General features: G+C 53.3%; 1 protein-coding gene across 1 annotated transcript; it reads left to right on the forward strand.

The window, feature by feature from the left end:
- Positions 1-1,710: 1,710 nt before the first annotated feature.
- NLRC3 (NLR family CARD domain containing 3) lies at positions 1,711-17,700 on the forward strand. Its single transcript, XM_062588193.1, has 18 exons — positions 1,711-1,736; positions 2,570-2,718; positions 5,034-6,777; positions 6,979-7,065; positions 8,039-8,122; positions 9,127-9,210; positions 10,033-10,116; positions 10,562-10,645; positions 11,505-11,588; positions 12,922-13,005; positions 13,791-13,874; positions 13,963-14,046; positions 14,358-14,441; positions 14,581-14,664; positions 14,751-14,834; positions 15,122-15,205; positions 15,518-15,601; positions 16,115-17,700. The coding sequence occupies exons 1-18, from the start codon at positions 1,711-1,713 to the stop codon at positions 16,203-16,205; spliced, it is 3,189 nt and encodes a 1,062-aa protein (XP_062444177.1). The 3' UTR covers positions 16,206-17,700.
- Positions 17,701-18,976: the final 1,276 nt, after the last annotated feature.

Here is an 18,976-nt window from a genome sequence, read left to right on the forward strand (position 1 = left end):
ACTCCCATGCCCTAATTTTACAAGCCACTAGCTGCGGGGCAAAAAGTAAGGCAAGCGGAGCCGCTGCAGCAGCCTTGCTGTACCGGGCAAAGGGCTCTGCAGTGGGGCCAGCCGCCGCCAGAGGAGAGCGTGGAGCTCTGGCTGGCCTCTGCAAAACAGGAGGACCACAGCTGGGCAGCCAAGGAGGACCAGGAGGACTTGGGTTTCCCTCGTGGAGGTGAAATCAGTGGGTTCAAACTCAGCCAGGCTTAAACCAGCATCCTTCTCCCCCTCCCCAGTCCTCAGGGCTCATTCAGTTCCCGTCTCAAGCTCTGGTTTGCACAGGGTCGGCAGGGACAGGCTGCAGGAAAGGGGCTGTTCCTTCACTACCGAACGCCTCTTGGACACCTGCCCCGCGCTGCAGGATGTGCTGTGAAGGGGCCTGGGCAAAGGCAATGCTGTCTGCCTGCAGAGACCCTCCCTGCCGCACACCTGGCTGCCACGGGTGGAAATGTGGCCATGCAAACAGCTTCTCTGTCCCGGGGGGATGCGTCGCCTGGGAGCACCCCGAGTGAGACAGCCTTGTAGGCCAGATCTAGGTGTTTTCTGCTTTTAAAGGAATTAGTTTCAGTGGTTTAGCAGCAATCCTGTAACACCCACGACGGGGGAGCTGGTAGATGCTCCTTCTCTAAGCGGGACTGATTCATCTGCACTACCAAAAATGGAGCACCTACAGAGCTCTGCAACAGGATGTGGTGTTTGCCACCACTAAGCAAGCTGTGATGGAGGCTCAGGACGGCAATGAGGTGAGTTCAAAACTGAAACCGGCCCTCTGTAGTTTTGCCTCAACTTCCTTTCTAACAGAGAAAGAAAATTCACCAGCGATTCATAGTCCTGCTGTCCCTCAGGCGCCGAGGCTGGCACCTGAACGCTTGCTGGGTACCCTGCAGATGGCCCAGCAGACTGGTGTCGTTACACGGGCAATTAAAACGAGACACTGTCTGCCCAGAAAAGCACTGGCGTAAGTGGCTGTGGTGAAGGCACTAAGAAGGTGCGAGGAGTCTGGGCAGTCAGACAAGGATGCCCCAAACTTCCTCCTGCCACTCTGATTCATCAACGGCTGATGAACGCTGTTACATTTTAGTATCAGAGGATCAGGTAGGGCAGTGCTGAGAATCGGCACGTGAGCTCTGCCTGGGGCAGCCGCAACGCTGGCGCGGGACTGTGGCATGTGGCAGCGGGCTGTAGGGCAGCTGAGAGCCACCAGCTCAGCCAGCACCATCTCGGCGTGCTGGTGCCGGGGAGGGTACTTTTCCTTTGGGAGCTTCTGGCTCAGCTCTTTCAGCTGGCAACTTGGCTAGCTGCATCGCAGATGCTTCTCTGAACAGAGCTAGCACAAGCTGTTCTCAGCTGGAGATGGTTCATCCACCGTCCTCTAGGCTGAGCCCTCTTGCCCTGGGAGGTTTGTTCTCCTCCACATTCCCAGCGCACTGCAGGTACCCTTTCCTCCATACCAGCTAGCAAAGCACTAGCTCAAGGCAGGCTCCCTCTCACATTGCTACTTGCTTTTCCTCTTGTTCCACCAGGAAAATGGATAAAGGCTGAGTGCAGCAGCAGGAGCCTTGATTGATGCACCATCTGCTGTGATCCTGCCGGAGAGGACACCGGGGCAGTCCATGGGAAGGTGGCCGTGCTGCTGCAAACAGCGTGCTCCTTGCCCAGGCATCACTGATGTCAAGGGAAGCCTCTGATGGAAGGTGAGTGGCAGCAGGGCAGGCAGAAGGTAGCCAGATGGAGCAGTGCTGAAGCTGAAAAATCAGAAATCTGCAGGGTTGTCAGGCCAGGCTGGGTTCTGCATTGCCGTGGGAACCACATGCTAAGCATGACCGCTTGAATGACATGGGGGATTTGCACTGAAGGGATGTCTTTGGTAGTGCAGATCTGTGCATCCCTTTCTTTGGGAGGAAAGCACTGACACAACAGAGTCCTAGAGATGTCTTTTGAAAGGCCACACAGGTATCTTAAACTCCTTACAGCCTTACATCCATGCCACAAGATACTGGTTGCCAAGCTGTGGTCCATGGGCCAGAGCGATGGGCAGTAGTTGAAGGAAATCTATCCCTTTGGTAAAGTTTTCCATTAACAACAGGATGAGATGGTAAGGTGTGAAGATTGATAGTGGTTCCTGGTCCAAGGGCTTGGGGACTGCTGTGCAGACGCAGCAGGAACAGCCCTCTCTGGAGACAAATACTCCTGCTTAGACTTTTATTTCTGCATGTACTCTGTTTCCAGGAAGAATTGTCATTTCATGATCATGTTCTTAAGTTTCTTTGGCTCTGATTTCTATAGCTGCTGCATTGACCAAGCAGCTCCTAATAAAATAGCCTGCCACAGCTTTAGGATGGCATCGTCCCAAGGAGGACTTTGTTACATGGCAGATCCCTCTAAAGGGCTTTAGTTCACCCCCTGTCAGAGTAGGGCCACCTTCACAGTTGGATCAGGTGTTCTATTGCTCTGGTTCCCCATTATCCCCTTGCAATGCACTCAAGGCTCATACAAGTCCCAACCCCCTTGCTCTCCTCTCCCATAGAGGCTTGGATCAATCGCTACCTGAAGCAGCTGATGAGGTCCATCTCACCCGAGTTCCTGGAGGAGATCATCTGCTACCTGCGAAAGCTGGACCTCCTCACGGCAGAGGAGGCTGGCCGTGTACAGGAGGCAAGCTCTGTGCCGGAGCAGGTGAGGGCCGTGGTGGATGTCCTGGCTGGCAAGGGTAGCTACGCCTCACAGTCCCTGCAGACCTTCATCGAGACCACCAATTCCCAGCTCTACCTCCACATCACCATCTATGGTAGGCAGGCCATACCCGGGCCCGATGCAGGGTGTCCATGGGCGTGTTCCCTGGTTATGAGTGATCACCAGAGCACTCTTGAGATGTGCACACAGCCAGGTTGTGTTCAGCAGCTTGGTCAGGGTCAGGAGCCCTGCACGACTGTCGGGGTTGTTCTAGAGCCTCCTCCAGCCTTGGCTGGGGGAGCACATGGCTGGGGAGGGGTGACAAGAGCTGTGTGCCAGGTCTGAGAGGCCTTCCTCCAGGCTTTCAGGGCACCTCTATGGCCAGAGCCCTGGCATTCATCAATGGCTACCCTAGGGACAATGGCTCATGCCCCTCACAGGCAGAGCAGACTGGTGGTCAAGGGCTAAGCCAGCATCTAGACTTGTGTGAGTCCCAGGAGGAAAAGAGGCATCTCCAGGGGAATGTAGTACAGACACCTTACCTATCCTTGGAAGATGGCATGTCCCAGGGAATTTGCTTGGAGAATCTGACAGAATTGGGATGAATCCTCTACTACCACCTCAGCGCAGCAATGCCAATATCAGAGATGAAGCAGGACCTCAGGTGGGCCATGCACTCTCTGAGACTATTCTGCAACCTGGAAAGGAGGAGAAATCGAGGAGAACATCTCAAACATGCTAAACTGCAGCCTCCAAACTCAGGCCCCAGCTTGGAGACATCTTCTCTGGGCTCACTAACCAAAGACACCACCCCCAACATCAGCTTCTGTCTCATCTCTGGTCTCTGTTTCATACTGCATTTCAATATAAGTAACTTTTTGGGGTTCTGCTTAATAAATTGCCACCTAGGTAGATAAATGCAACTTCCCTGCTGTTTTGAGTGGGAAAGATGGAATATTGCAATCAGGAAGGAGCTGCCTGGCTGGTAGTTGGGGAGTACAGGATAAACATCTTGCTGGCTGGGGCCTCAGGCGTTCAGTTCTCACCGTGCTCCATGTCTGTCAGCCACCAGTGAGCTGATCCTTTACGAGACATCTTGCACTCTATTTAAAGCTGTAAATGACTGTTGTTAAGCTATTGCTGATTGCTATCTGCATACTCAACACTGCACAAACACCAAGCAACATGTAGCCCCCATCCTGAGGGACTGACACATCACCAGAGCACAGAAAGCCCAGTGCAATCACAGCTCCTTTGAGAGCTGCAATCAGATATGTCCAAAGTGGGTCTGGGAATGCTTTAGAGGAGTCTTTAATTCCCTCAAGGTGCAGATCTCACCAACGACCCTGTGCCTGCTGGGCTGGACACAGTTCCTGCACAGCTGGAGAGCGCAGCAGCTGGGTGGGGAACAGCAGGGTGACAGGAGGAGGGGCACAGGGCCTCCCTGACCCTGTCTACCACTGGCTGCTTTCCTTGCATCCTCTTCCAAGGGGATGTTTTCCCGTTTTCCCTTCTGGTTGAAGGGAAGCCACATATCTGATCTGTGCCTTTCACAATGCCATCCCCTGCCTGTTCATCCTTTGACCTTCAATGCAGGATTTAAATATATGATTTAAATGTACCATTGGGAGCAGCAAGGGCCAGCTGCTCACTGAGGGACAGGGAGCCAAGCTTGATGACATGGCTGGCAGGGCAGCAGGGGCCTCACTAGCCAGAGCCCAGTCCCAAAGTACCTGAGCAAGGTGAGCAGGACAGGTAACCAGGTTCAACTAGGAGTCAACATCATCAGGTAAATCCACAGGGATTTACAGGCAGGCACACGGTCAGGCTGGGAGGTCAATCTGCAGGTCTGGATCAAGTCTGGTGAGGGGGATCAGGGTCTGAGCCAGCCCAGTGATTGCCAGGAAAAGTGCATAGCAATGAGGCAGGTCTGAGGTCATGCTGGGAAGACAGTCCACAGATGAGGGGCCAAATCAACAAGGTCCACAGCCAGGCACAGGCATAGCTGTGATGGAGCTAGAGACAGGTACACCTACAACATAGCCCAGGCAGAGACTAAAGGCCCAGTCCTGAGCTTAAATGGAGACCCTGAGCAGGGGCTGTTGGGGGAAGCCCCAGAGGAGGCTGGTCAGGGCCATTTAGGCTTAAAATGGCACTCAGGGCTCTAACACATACTTTCACACCTGGATGTTAGGGCTTCATGTGGTTTCCTCTCTTCAAAAGAATGGGAGAAAAGTAAAGCACTGTCTCTCATTTACATTCATGGCTATCATCCCTCTCCTGTCCCCCCCCCCCCCATTTTGTTTCTCTCTGCACAGAACCGATGGTGCAGAAGCATTTGGAGAGCCTCCAAAATTACTATGGGAATGGCTTGGAGATGGCCCCCCTGCAGCGACTCACAAACCTCCTGCTGGTGGAGGGCTTAACAGATATCCAGCAGAAGGAGCATGACATCCTGCAGATTGAAGTCACCAAAGGCCTAAGAAATGTATCCAAAAGCATCCCTTTAGAGAAGCTCTTCTTGCCTCTCTCCAAGGTCAGCATCCCCCCTCGGATCTCCATGACTGTAGGAGTGGCTGGGATTGGCAAAAGCACACTGGTGAAACTGTTTGTCTACACCTGGGCAAAGGGAGAGATCAACAGCGACATCATTTTTGTGCTGCCCCTCACCTTCCGGGAACTCAACACCTACGAGAAACTTTCTGCTGAGAGGCTCATCCGGTCAGCGTTCCCTCACATCACTGAACCAAACTGCATCTCTGCGGGAACCGCCAGGACACTGCTCATCCTGGATGGCTTGGATGAGTTTAAGACTCCCCTGGATTTTTCCAACACAGTAGTTTGCACTGATCCCAAGAAGGAGATTCAAGTGGACAATTTGATCACCAATATTATACGGGGCAACCTGCTACAGGAGGCTTCTGTCTGGGTCACTTCAAGGCCAACAGCAGCCAGCCAAATCCCTGGTGGGCTTGTTGACCGTATGACAGAAATAAGAGGTTTCAGAGCTGCAGAGATGAAAGACTTTTTGGACCAGATGTTCCTTGACAATAAAGACTTATCCAGTCAAGTCCTGCATCACATCAAGACTAACAGATCTTTACACATCATGTGTACAGTTCCTGGCTTTTGCTGGATTTCTGGCTCTTCAATAGGTTACTATCTAAAAAATAGCACTGATCCATCCCAGGAAATGACAGTTGTCCCTAAGACCTTATCAGAAATCTATTCCTACTATTTTAAAATGGCTTTGAGCAGTGACTGGCCAGAAAAGCAGCGAGAGACTCTCAGGATAGAGCAAGCTGTGAACAACAGCAAGAAAATCATGGGTAACCTGGGCAGACTGGCTTTCTATGGCCTGCTCAAAAGGAAGTATGTGTTTTATGAACAGGACATAAAGGCATATGGCATAGACCTTTCCTTGCTGCAGAGCAGCTTGTGCAGTAGACTGTTGCTCAAAGAAGAGACACAGTCTTTCACAGCCTATTATTTCTCCCACTTGACCATTCAGGAGTTTTTAGCAGCCATTTACTATTACACTGCTGCCAAGCGGGCAATATTTGACCTCTTCACGGAGAGTGGCATGTCCTGGCCCAAGCTGGGTTTCCTCAGTCACTTCAAGAGCGCTGTTCAGAGGTCCCTGCAGGCAGAGGATGGGCAGCTTGATGTCTTTGTGCGTTTTCTCTCTGGGCTTCTCTCCCCACAGGTGAACAAGCTGCTCTCTGGATGGCTCCTGGTGAAGGACGAGCACAACAACTTCAGGAGCCAAGCAATCACCTTTCTCCAGGGCTGCCTGAACACAGACTATGTTATCTCCTCAAGGACAGTAAACATCATGCAGTGCCTGTATGAAATTCAACACATGGAGATTGCTAAGACTGTGGAAGAAGCCATGAAGAATGAGAGTTTGTCTGGGATGCTAACACCAGTGAACTGCTCTGCACTGGCCTATCTCCTGCAGGTCTCTGATGTCTGCATGGAGGAGACAAACCTCTCCAACTGCCTCACTTACAACATCTGCAAGAGCCTGCTCTCCCAGCTCCTCTTCTGCCACAATCTCAGGTAAGTCGCCATGGGATTGCAGAAGGAGAAGCAAGCAGGGACACTGGACTGCTCCCATTTTTCTGTGCTCTGTAACTCAAAATCCCAGGTGTCTATGGGACATGTAGGTCCACCAGTGCTGTGGATCAGCAGGCAGATCTGCCCCAAGGGCTGAATTTCTGCCCTGAGGACTTCTTGCTTCTGTTCTGTGTTGCTCTCCAGGCTGGACAACAACCAGTTTAAGGACAATGTGATGGAGCTGCTGGGCAGCATGCTGAGTGTGAAAGACTGTCAGGTCCAGAAGCTCAGGTATGATCCAGCCCAGATGGAGCCATTCCTGTGGGGAGCAGCTAAGGGGAATGCACAGAATGAAGGCAGGGAGTGACCTAAGAAACCAGGGTGAAGGGCCCCCCAAAGTGGCTTTCTCACTGATCCGCAGGGTGCCAGGCCACATGGACAGCTCCATGTGGAGCGCTCTCGTGCCCAGGCTCTGTGCTGGAGCTGCTTTTACCCCATCTTTGGGAAAGCGCTTGCTCGTGGTAGCTGAGCAGGCTGTCTTGCCTAGTTTCTCAGAGACATCTGCTTCCAGCAGCCCTTTATTTACCTCCTGCGCAGACTATCATTCATCCAAGGCCCTGACTGGTGCCACACACCTTGGTTATTTTTAGCCAGATTCCTGCCCCTTTGCTTTTCCTGAACCTATGATTTGGACAGCAAGACACATATTGCTTGTCCTGAGAATTTGCTTCCCAGGGTCCTGGCTGTTTGCTAGACACGTGAGGCTAAGTAAGGATTAGAGTGACTGATGTGTGGCAGGGATGGGCACATGGGGAGACATCCAGCCCCAAGCAGCCAGATCCCCTCTTTCCCTGTGTCCCTTCCCTTCCTACCTCTGGCTGCGTATCCCAGCACAGATCTGTGCTCTGTGGTCTGCCAGGAGAGCAGGCAGGAACAAGAGAGCCTTAGTGCAGAGGCTGGGGGAGTCACAGCACTGGGTGAATTCAAAGCCTAGAAACTCCTCTTCCACTCTGTCCTTGCAATCCCCTGCCTGGTGTTCACCCCAAGAAGGCAGGCCTCTAAGCATCACCAACTTTGCAAAACATGGGGGAGTCACAGTGTCACCAAACAAACACTCCCCATCGCTCTTCTCTGGGTGCCCTCTGGTGTGCCTCCTCCAGCTACGTCCTTGGCCTCAGCACAGCCAGCAGGGCTTGCAGACACAGCAGGGCCTGTGAGAGTCTTTTTTCTCCCAAAAGACATCTGATTTCTTTTTTCTGGGCAGCTTGGCAGAAAACCAGATCAGCAATAAGGGAGCCAAAGCACTGGCTAGGTCGCTGATGGTCAACAGGAGCCTGATAGCACTGGAGTAAGTTACCCTGTTTCTAGCTTATGCTGTGCAATCCTCGCCAGGGTCGGGGGCACTTCAGCTATTCCCATGGCCAAAGCAGAGCCAGATCTCATCTGACCTGGCCTCTCCTCTGAGCTGAGGGTGGCCTTCAGCCCCCCAAGCTGCACTGCTAAACAGGCAAATATAACTCTTGTGAGCTGCTGGCACATTGCCCCACCAGAGCAGTACCCGCTCGGCCTCAGTGTCTACTGCCTGTAGTTGGCTGTGTGGAGTGAGGGTCATCTTATTCCCCCAAACACCAACTCAGCAAAATGGCCAAACCCAGTGGGGAAGGACTTGGTGACAGCAATGCTCTGGGCACCTCTGAGAGGAGCATGCCATGCTGTCAGGTGCCCCTGAGAGCAGGCAGTGCAGCTCTGGCGTCCGCCTGGCAAACGCGGGGTACTGAAAACCCTGCTTACGGGGCTGAGGAGAACGTGGGTGCCAGGCAGCCTGCTGGGAAATCTGGGTGAGTGTGCTTGCAGGTGGGCTTAGGGGTCTGGGAGCACCACCCGACCTCTACTGCCATAGCTCCTACCACACGGGGAAGGTGCCAGTGAGCTCGCTGCAGCGGATTCTGCCCACCGCAGTTCTACCACGTGGGTCTGTTAAGAAATACCAAACCAACAGCAATTATTGTCACTAGTGGTGCTGAATGTGGCACCAAATGCCCCTTTCCTGGGCTAAGCAAATAGGACTGAGGTAGACCTACCCCACCTCTCCTGTTTCCTGGCTGCATCTCTCTGTGAGCATCCCACTCATACATGGACCACCTGGGGGACACAGGGACATCCACAGAGGCACTATGGCTGAAGAGCGTGGTGGGCCCAAGATCAGCTCCTGTGGAGGCATTTGGCCTGAACCAGCCACATCTCACTTGTAGACTCACGGTCGGAGAGCCAGCTCCTGCCCAGGCGGGTGGCTGCTGCTCTTGGTTTGCTAACCTTGGCCTTTCTGCCTGTCTCTCCCCCGCCTCGGCCCAGCCTGCGAAGCAACTCCATCGGCTCCAAAGGAGCAAAAGCACTGGCTGAAGCACTGAAAAAAAACCAAGTCCTGCTCTTCCTAAAGTAAGTCTCCCACTTTCAACTTCCACAGCACTTCTGGGAACAGATTCCCAGGGCAAGCCTCCCTGCAGCCATCCCTTATCCTGTCCAGCTTTTCCTCCCCTCATAGGCCGGGATCTGAGGCCCAGGGAAGTAAGCATGAGTGCAGCAGGCACAGAAACGGTGCTCCTGCTTCTGGGTTTCAAACATCTCTGCTTTGGGCAATTCTGGGCTGCACAGCAGAGACCTAACTCCCTGGGGCAGCTCCGGCCTCCAGCTTCAGCGGGCACAGAGCCGTGGCAGTCCCTGTGCTGGGCTCTCAGGGTGCTGGCGGTCTGGTGGGTGGTGAAGCAAGGGAGGCTGAGAGGTCTGACTTTCCATGAGCTGGAATCATCACCTCCATTGCTTCTGGCCAAGTATTTTATTTGGCCCCCAAATGACACCGAAGAGTCTAAGGGTTTGGTTGTAATTGCTGATTCGGGTTTTCTCCATTAAGACAACTCATTTAAGTCAACATGGAATTTGAAATGTTTGACTGACACAAGTCTACCTTCTCAAATGAAAAAAACACTTCTGGCCAAGCAAGCTCCGAGGAGGAAAATAGTGTGGGACAGGAGGGAGGAAGAGCCCTGAGCAGAGATGTTCAGGGCCTAGCCACCCTTGTTATGCCAGGGACTGCAGCAAAAGAGCTAAGAGATGGATGGGGCACGCAAGTGCTGAGGCAGGGGACTCCTGCTCCGCATGTCTGTCTAGATGCGAGGGGCTATGGGGCGAGCAGCAGTTGCTGCCTTTCCACCCAGCTGCAGCAGAAGCTAGTCATCACTCTGCTCCTCTCTTTCCTTGCAGCCTGCAGAACAACGTGATAAAGGAGGAAGGCGCCATGTTCCTGGCCGAGGCCCTTTTAACCAACCACAGGCTAACAACCTTGCAGTAAGTGACTGGGACCTGGTGTCCCTCTTGCTCCCTGCTCCTGCCAACCACCTGGCAGACCATGAGCTGGCTCAGCTGCGGCCCAGCTTGGCTGCATCCTCGTGGCCAGCTGGCTGCGCAGCGAGCAGCAGAGCCTGACCTTTCCCATAGTTCTCCTTTCTCCAGTTCTCCTGAACTTGGAGAGCCAGCGAACCCACCTTACCTTCTCCATGACACCTTTCATAGCAAAGACCTCCCAGAACTTTAGAGACAGTCAAAAATGTACAGAGTGATCCCTTGGGTACCTATTTCCCAGCCTGAAACATCCTCAGGGTGTACACAGGGTGAAAGGGCACTGCCAAAGCTAAGGAGCAGTCTAAAGAAGATGAAGAGGTGCAAGTGCCAGCCCAATGGAGATGTACCTTGAGTTGGCTGATGTTCATGGGTGACTTCCTCTCCTCTGCAGCCTACAGAAAAACTCCATCGGAGCCCATGGTGCAAGGAAGATTGCAGAGGCACTGAAGCAGAACTGCAGCCTCAAGGAACTGATGTAAGAGTCAGCAGAGGCAGTATGAATAGCTGTAATAATAGGCCGAGGGATGGTGATGCCAGCACTTAGCTCCCCTGGTACCTGTGGTCATGAGCTACAGGCAGGGATCTAACCATCTGCAATGCCTCTAGGCCTCAGGGCTAGAGGAGAGTCCCTGGCTGGCTTTTCTTACTGATACAGCCACAGTGTGTGATGCTGGGGGCAGAGGGACCACTGGAAAGGCTGACTGTGCAAGATGGGGAGTCAGAGACTTACTGTAAACACACCCGTGAAGGTATCTGGGAAGCTTCCCACTGCAGAGCAGGGCTGAGCCCAGGGCACAGCCAGGATCCCCGTCTTCACCTGCCAAGGATGAACTTGGTCCTCTGCGGGAAACAGGAGCCACTGGTTGTGCTGGCTGTTTCCCAGGTGCTGTGACTGCAACATTAGCCCCTCTGCAAGGGCAATGTTCAAAGGCGATGGTGTCCATTCCCAGCTTGTATCAACTCTTGTTGCCATCCATCAGCCTGTCCTGCTGCAAACGTGGGGATGCTCTTGATGTAGCTAAGAGGAAGGGTCTCTGTGGACACCCTGGGGGATGCTACCCCAAATGAAGGCCATGTCCGCCCGAGCAGCACAGGGCAGGGTGCCAGGCCAGTCATACTGCCTTTCTCTGCAGTCAGGCCGTGCCTCAGGACTGTGGGAAGGATGCTGAAGATGACTTTTTTGCTAGCAGATGCTTGCTTGGCCTCAGAAAGGGAAGGCCAGCAAAGCTGGTCAAGTGCTGCTAGAGCACGGGGAGATCGTGAGCCCCACTTTGCTGGCGGTGGTTGCAACGCAGCTGCGGCTGCTGGTAACGCACCTTCCTGTTGTGTCATAGACTCTCCAGCAACTCTATAGGAGATAACGGCTCGGTCGCCTTGGCTGAAGCTCTGAAGGTGAATCACAGTCTGCAAAGCCTCGAGTAAGTCCTTGGCACTCACTAAGACAGCTGCTGGAGATCTTACTGCCCTGCTGGTGGATTCTGGCCCTGGCTCACTTGCATGCAGCTGGATGCAGCTCAAACCCTTCTAGAGCTGCCACGTTTCCCGTTGTTGTCCGCCCTCCTCAGTCTTGTCTCTGGGGAATCAGGCCAGGGGAAGATGTGTGAAGGGGAAGGCCGGGGGAGCCTCGGGGACGTTCCTCCTGGGGTCTTCATGAAGCTGCCTGCCTGGCACACGGCAGTGAGTTCCTGCATGTCTTGTGGTAGGGTTTCTAGCATTGTGAATATCTTGAGAGTGGGAATGTTAATTAAAACCACTTTGCTCTCAGCTGAGGAGATTTGGTAACTTGCAGATTCATGTCCTGCTTCCCCTCTGCTCATCCATACAGATCCCAGTCCAGTCTCCTCACTCCAGCAAAACCTCCCATCCCTTCCTGGATCCCTCCCACACCCTCAGTTGCCCCTTCTAACATCCCCAGATCCTCTCCGTGTCTCCCTGTCTCAGTTTGCTGACCAGGCATGAGGCCACGCGTGTTCTGTGGAGGCTGGAGTGCTGTGCAGAGAGCTGGAACAGCTGAAAGTAATGTAGGGAACAGCCAAGCTGGCCCTTCCTTCACCACTGAGGGCATTAAAGGAATTAATCTTCAACCCAGGTGGTGATTTTTTTTTCCTGCTTTTGAAGGATACTATTAGTTCGAGGCCTTTTCCCTCAAATGCAATTAGAATCGACTAACAAGGTCAGAAAATAGCGAGGTGGAGCTGGCAGAGAGTCAGGGAAATGGTGCAGGCTTCACCTTCAGAAATGCCAGGCAGTGAGGACTGCTCTTCCCACGCAGCCACAGCAGAGGGCAGGTGGCCACAGGAAGACAAGCTGCTCTGCCCGGGCTCTTTGCAGGGCTGCACTGTCATCCAGCCCTGGCGTGGGCTCTCCGCAGCCTGACAAGGACCCGGAGACCACTGAGCGGGCAGCTGCAGTGCGGGCTGCCTGGGGACAAGGCTCTCTCGAAAAGCCGGCAAGCCCGATCGCTTCTGCTCAGCGGGGCCTCGCGGGGGCTAGCAGAAAGGCTGTCCTGCTGTGACGAGATGCTGCTCCTGGCCTGCCTGCTCCTGCCAGGCTCCAGCCTTGCCCCACAGCCCTTGCTGGGTTCCTCCTGCTTTCTACTTTGTTTGTTCCTTTTACCTTGCAAGATCACAGGGTCCTCCCCTGCCTCCCTGCGCCTGGGCTCCCAGCGAAATAGGCACTTTTCATCCCAAACACAACCTAGTGATGCCCAGAGTGGCCCATCCTAATGCTCTCCTGTGTCACGTGTGCTAGTCTCCAGAGCAATTCGATCAGCAACGCTGGGGTCACCGCACTGACAGCGGCTCTCTGCTCCAACAAGGGACTCATCACCCTCAAGTAAGTGACAGCATTTCTGGCCACCCTGTGCGAAAGTGCTGCCACCATGGCTAACGTGGCTTGCACAGTAGCGGTCTCTGCCATTACACGGGCCACAGCAGCCCGCTTGGCACTCTGGGCTTGTGTCTGTTTGCTTCCAAAAGGGCTCTCAAATCCTGAAAGCAGCCTCCGTCCCTCGTACAGCTGACAGTCTCTTCTCGCTGCTAATTTTCTCCCCTTGAGACAAGTATCAGTTCAGCTGTATGTAGCAATGAAACAACTATAGCAGGGAAGGTAGGCTGGGAAAATAAAAACCCGACGGTTTTCAGATGTGTAGGATGTACAGTTGAAACCTATCTGCTCTGAGGAGCAGATAGTAGCTGGACACAGTGTCTGTTTGTGTCCAATCTAACCTCACGGCCAGCCCACCTCGACAGCTGCTTGGACAAGTGAGCTTGCTAGTTTTAGGCCATTTCTTATGACAGAAATCACCACAGAGGTATTTAACTCTCTACTTTCAACAGGGCAGTCAAAACTCTTGAACAAAGTTATTACATGTAGCCTCACATCCCAAGATCATGCTTGTCCTCTTCTAGAAAAAGATGGAAAAAGCAGCAGTTTCTGTTTGCTGGCAGCACATGTTTCCCTGGAGATGGATATGCGGGGAATGGAGATGCAGAAGCTGATGGAGATGCAAGTTGGAAAGATTGTCACTGAAATAAATGGTTACAGCCCCGGAGAGGAGGGCAAGGGGCCTTGGCCCTTCTCTCCAACCCTGAGGCCAATTTCTCTCCTCTTTTTTCTAGCCTGCGGGAGAACTCCATCAGCAAAGAGGGGGGGCCTGCCATCGCCCGAGCTCTGCGGACCAACAGCACCCTCAGGAAGCTGGAGTAAGTCTGTGCCCAGGAGGGCACTCACACTGCTGCACCATGTCACTGAAGCTGTATTTAACTTGCAACCTCTGTCCTTTGCCTCTAGCTTAGCAGCAAACCTGTTGCATGATGAAGGTGGCAAGGCCATTGCTTTAGCGATGAAAGAGAACCGGGCGCTCACGTCCCTCCAGTGAGTTTCCCCTTGGACCTGGTTTGTTTCTGATGCTTGATTTTTAAGCCTGCAAACAGCTTCCCTAAATTGTCCTCCCATGGGATCTGCATGGTGCCATCCAGGCTGGGCCCATGGGGCTTGGCTATCGCTCGCCTAGCAGGGCCTTGCCAAAGGTACTGGGCAAATGGGGGCATCTGGAGCCTCTACCACTTTGGAGGTGACAGGTAGATGGGAGCTGAGCTCGCTGGCTCCTGGTGCTGAGCCTGGAAGGATCAAGGAGTGCTCACATCATGCAGCCCAGAGCTTCATGTCTCATTCTCTTTTTGCAGCTTGCAGTGGAATTTCATTCAGGCAAAAGCTGCCACGGCCCTGGCACAAGCACTACAGTCCAACAGCAGCCTGGCTAGCCTCGAGTAAGTAGGCAGAGGATGCAACTTAAACCCTTCTAGGGCTGTCAGGTCTCCCATAGCTGCCTGCTCTCCTCAGTCACATCTCTGGCATTGGGCCAGCGGAGGATGTGTGAAAAGCTGACATAGAACTTGCATGTCCTAGCTTGCAGGAGAATGCCATCGGCGACGAAGGAATGGCTGCTCTGTCTGCCGCACTCAAGGTCAATACAACCCTGGCAGATCTCCAGTGAGTGTTTGGGCTGTGGTGGGGGTCCTGGCATTGTGTGGTGGCCTACTCAGGACAAGCACTGAAGGGTCTCTGTTCTCTTGCAGCCTTCAGGTGGCTTCGGTTGGCACAGTTGGGGCCCAAGCCTTGGCAGAAGCCTTGATGGTGAACAACAGCCTGCGGATCCTGGAGTAAGTGCTTGGTGGGGCCCCCGAGTCCCTGTTACTGTGACAATGCTCCCTATGGGCCTCCAAGATCCCACCCATCAGCTCAGCACTGCTGCTACCCACCACACAGTGTCCTACCTGGACTGTGGGCAGTCTGACTGCAGCTTGCCTGGCTATCTGCTTGCTGGCACAGGGCTGCCTCTCCCACCTTCTCCTCTTGTCCGCTGACAGCGCAGGGCCCAGCTGAGCTGTGGATCATCCTGGGTTGCCTGTCTCACGTGTCCTTCCTCATAGCTTGCCTTCCTTTGCAGCTTGAGGGGAAACTCCATCGGTGTGGTGGGGGCCAAAGCGATGGCCAATGCACTGAAGGTCAACCGCAGCCTCCGCAGGCTCAAGTAAGTATCCTGTTCCCCAGAGCAAGACTGAGAAATAAGGAGTATTTCCAGACTTCCTGGAAGGGGGACAGCAAGACCATGGGTTTCATTGTGGCAAATCACTGGACTGACAGCATGTCCCTTGCACCCATGTATGCACGTATTTATGCACATACACATGTGTATGTACACACGTGTTCACTTGCACACCTGGACACGTACAGTTGCATACACGTAAAACCAAGCCAGCACCCCCATGACTGCTGAGGGAGTTCCTTCCCTGTGGCCATGTCTCTGCAGTCAGTACTTTCTGACCTTGTTGCCTCCCTGCAGCCTGCAGGAGAACTCCCTGGGCATGGATGGAGCCATCTGCATTGCCACAGCTCTGAAGGGAAACCATGGCCTCACGTATGTGAAGTAAGTAACCACTGAGCGCTAAAATGGATGGTAAGGCAGGGGGGAAGAAGGCCTCAAGGATGGTCAGGGGAACACACGTGACCTTCCCCACTGTTGGTAATGCCGCACTCCCAGCTCTTACAGGGACCTCCCCAGAAGGGTGATCTCCTTTTGCTTGACAGTCAGCATCCACACACAACTCTAGGCCCCATCACTTCTCCCTGGAGGGCCAGTGACATCTCTGGGGCAAAGAACCATCTCAAAAGGCAAGCATCCTCCAAAATACTATAGGGTTAGCCCTTCCAGCTCCCAGAGACTTGCTGTCATCTCTTACCTGCTGCCTCCAGGGTCTCAAATCCAGAGTCCTCCATGACCAAGGTCCCAGCAAGAGCTCCAGGCTGGCATGGGAAGGGTGCAGACAATGTTCCCCCAAAGCTGGGGAGCTTCTCCTGTACCCCCTCAGGATCCTGCTCTCCCCTGTGACCAAGCCTAAACTCCTCCTCTCTTCTGCTCCCTCTTCCTCTCCTCTCCCAGCCTGCAGGGGAACCGCATTGGCCAGTCGGGAGCTAAGATGATCTCCGATGCTATCCGAACAAACTCACCTGACTGTGTTGTAGAAGTGTGAGATTGGCTGGACGCAGCAAGGATGCGGCCTAGTGGGGCAGGAAGGTGTCCGTTCAGCCAGCAGGCCCATGTAAGGAGCTACTTGGCCCTCCGCTCCTGTCTGACAGAGGAGAGCTGTGAAAAGGAGAGCCTCTGAGCTCTCTGGCATGGCCCAGGAGGAGGGGCTCACAGCAGCAGGTGCTGGGGTCTGGGGCATCTGGATCAGCAGTACAGAAGGATCAAGACTTGCTCCTGTTAGAAACTGGGGATTTTGCAACCTTACTCCTGTTCATCTAGGTTGTAGGGGAGATTTAAGGCTATAGGAAGGGCAAGGTGGTGGGAGGAGAGGTAGAGAGCCCATAAGCTGGGTTCCTCTCACATATGTGGACAAAAACCGACCCGACCATCTGCAGTAGCAACCCCCTCTTGGGATGTCTCCAATGCCAAGGTATGCAGCACTGTGCTCAGAGCCTGCCCCAGGTTTGGTGCATCATGACTGCTCAGGAGCAATGCTCTCTTGCCAGACTAAGTTTGCAGGAAAATGTCGCAGTGCCCAGAACTCTGCCCACAGAGCCAGCTCTCCTCCATTTAGTTCATGATGGCTAGGGATCCCAGAAGAACTGGACGAAGCACTTCTCACCTGACTAAATAGTCCTCAGTCCTGCAGGCTTCCAGGGTACTTTGGTCACTGATGTCCCAGAGAGATACCAGAGGTTTGTTGTTTCCTTGCTCAGATCAGACAGTGTGGTGCTTTGGACCTGGACACTTCAGAGCGAGAGCTGCTTCCTGCGCAACTGTAGGGTCTGAGTCAGCAAGTACAACCTGTGGTGTTTGTCTTGCCCTCACTAGCAGGTTGGTTTTGGCTGAGCATGACAGAAGCGTTCAGTAGTGCTGCTCTTTGTCAAAGCCTCTTGGAAGAGATATGAATCCCAAGAGAGTGGAGTGATCTAGAAAGAGCATGGGAAATAAGGAGGAGGAGCAGGAGGGTGCTTGTGGGAGGAAGAACGCTGCACAACAATGGGCCATCTGTAGCAGATGTGGCTAGATGCTACACCTGGGAGCACATTATCAAAAAGTTCTGCTGCTCAAATTTAGGCTGCACTTCTTGGGTCTCCTGCTGTTGCCATCAGTGACACTGACCTTCAGACATGCCTTCCCAATGCCCCAGCTGCAGAGCAGGTCCTCCCCCAGCAGGTCACCTTTTGGGCAGGTGGCTGCTGAAAGGAGAGGTGCTAGGTGATGTCTTTGTGTGCATGCTGAGATTCAGTAATTCCCCAGAAGGTGCTGGGTTTACAGATGGACCAGTTACCAAACTGTGCAACCTCCAGAACCCTCCTGCAGTGACTGCCCCCTATCCTCTACTCTGCTCCAGCCAGAGTCCAACATGCTGCTACTGCATTCAGTCCACTAAGTGACTGCTTCAAGGACCTCTGTGGCCTGATCCTGGAGAAATGCTGGGGTGACCTATGTCATTATGTTCATACTTGGAAATAAAGTGGTTTCCTAGTGGAAAAGTTGCCTTGCGCTGCCTTCCTCTCATTTGTGGAACATCATATGCGACATTGAGGGGGAACTGTCAGGCCCAAGCTCCGCTGCCCGGAGAGGAGATCCCATGCCATCTGTACTAGTGTGGCAAAAAGGTTCGTGGCTCATCCTGCCTCTTGCCAGGGTCAAGCAGTATAGGCGGTATAGTAACCAGCCTCCAAGCAAGCCATGGAGGACCCAGCTTGTAAAGGAAGGGTTCAGAGGCCTGGTCAGCGCCGAAGTTCTTGCACATAGGAATGAGTTCCTGCTCCTTTTCTGACTAAAGTCAGTGGGCGTTTCCAACAGTGTCTGTCTAGTAGTAGTGGCCAGAAGGCAACCCCAGCTGGCGTACGCAGAAGTACATGTTCTTTGCAGGTTAGAGAATGGAGAAAAAAGCTGGTTCTGGTTGAAAGGAGCACTCAGTCACATCGTGGAAACAAGTGGCTTTGGCAGGATGCACAGCTCAAGGCACCAACTCTTGTTTGAGCTTTGGAACGAGCCCCTGGAATTGTTAAACCTCCTTCACTCTCTTACAACTAACTTCTAGCTTAGCATCTGCGAGCCTCAGAAAAAACAATACTTCATACACACACTATTGAGATGTTAGCTATGGGGAAACTATTTAGCTCTTCAGGCTGTAGTTAGGAACAGGCATCTTGGCTTTTTATCTGTTTTCTTCCTGGGGAACCTGATATGTGCAGTGATTCCCAGCACATACCCTAAAGGGAACCTGCCACACACACAGACTGTGCTGAAATGGAGCTGGCTGTACTCAGCACTGTACCTAGCTCAGGAGGGGAGCAGCCCAAGGCCATGGTCCCTGGGAAGGCATCATGCTGGGATAAACCAGGACCAAACCTGAAAGGAACGCGTAGTCCCAAAGTAGCGAGCCAGGCTGACTCCAAGTCTGTGTTGGTATAGCCCACAGTCAGGATTGTCCCTCTGTCTCCACTGTGGCAGCTTGCTGAAATTCTAGGATTTCACCTCACAACTCTGATCCTGCTGCTTGAGAACCTTCTAATGCAAACAAAGAACAACCGTGGGAACGACCACTGTCCTGAAGAAGGCTTGGTCAACTAACAGGCATGGAATAAGCATCAGCCCAGGATGGGAGGCACATTTTCTCCTCTGCCTCCTCAAGAAGCAGATGGCATTTGCCAAACAGAGTGCATCCAAAGCCTTTTTTCCAGACAAGGGGAACATGAGTTAGGGGCTGGCTCTCAATCTCCAACAGGACATAGTGATGCAGAGTGATTTAAGTCCTACCTC

This window comes from Rhea pennata, chromosome 15, assembly GCF_028389875.1.
Source record: "Rhea pennata isolate bPtePen1 chromosome 15, bPtePen1.pri, whole genome shotgun sequence".
Classification (NCBI taxonomy): Eukaryota; Metazoa; Chordata; class Aves; order Rheiformes; family Rheidae; genus Rhea; species Rhea pennata.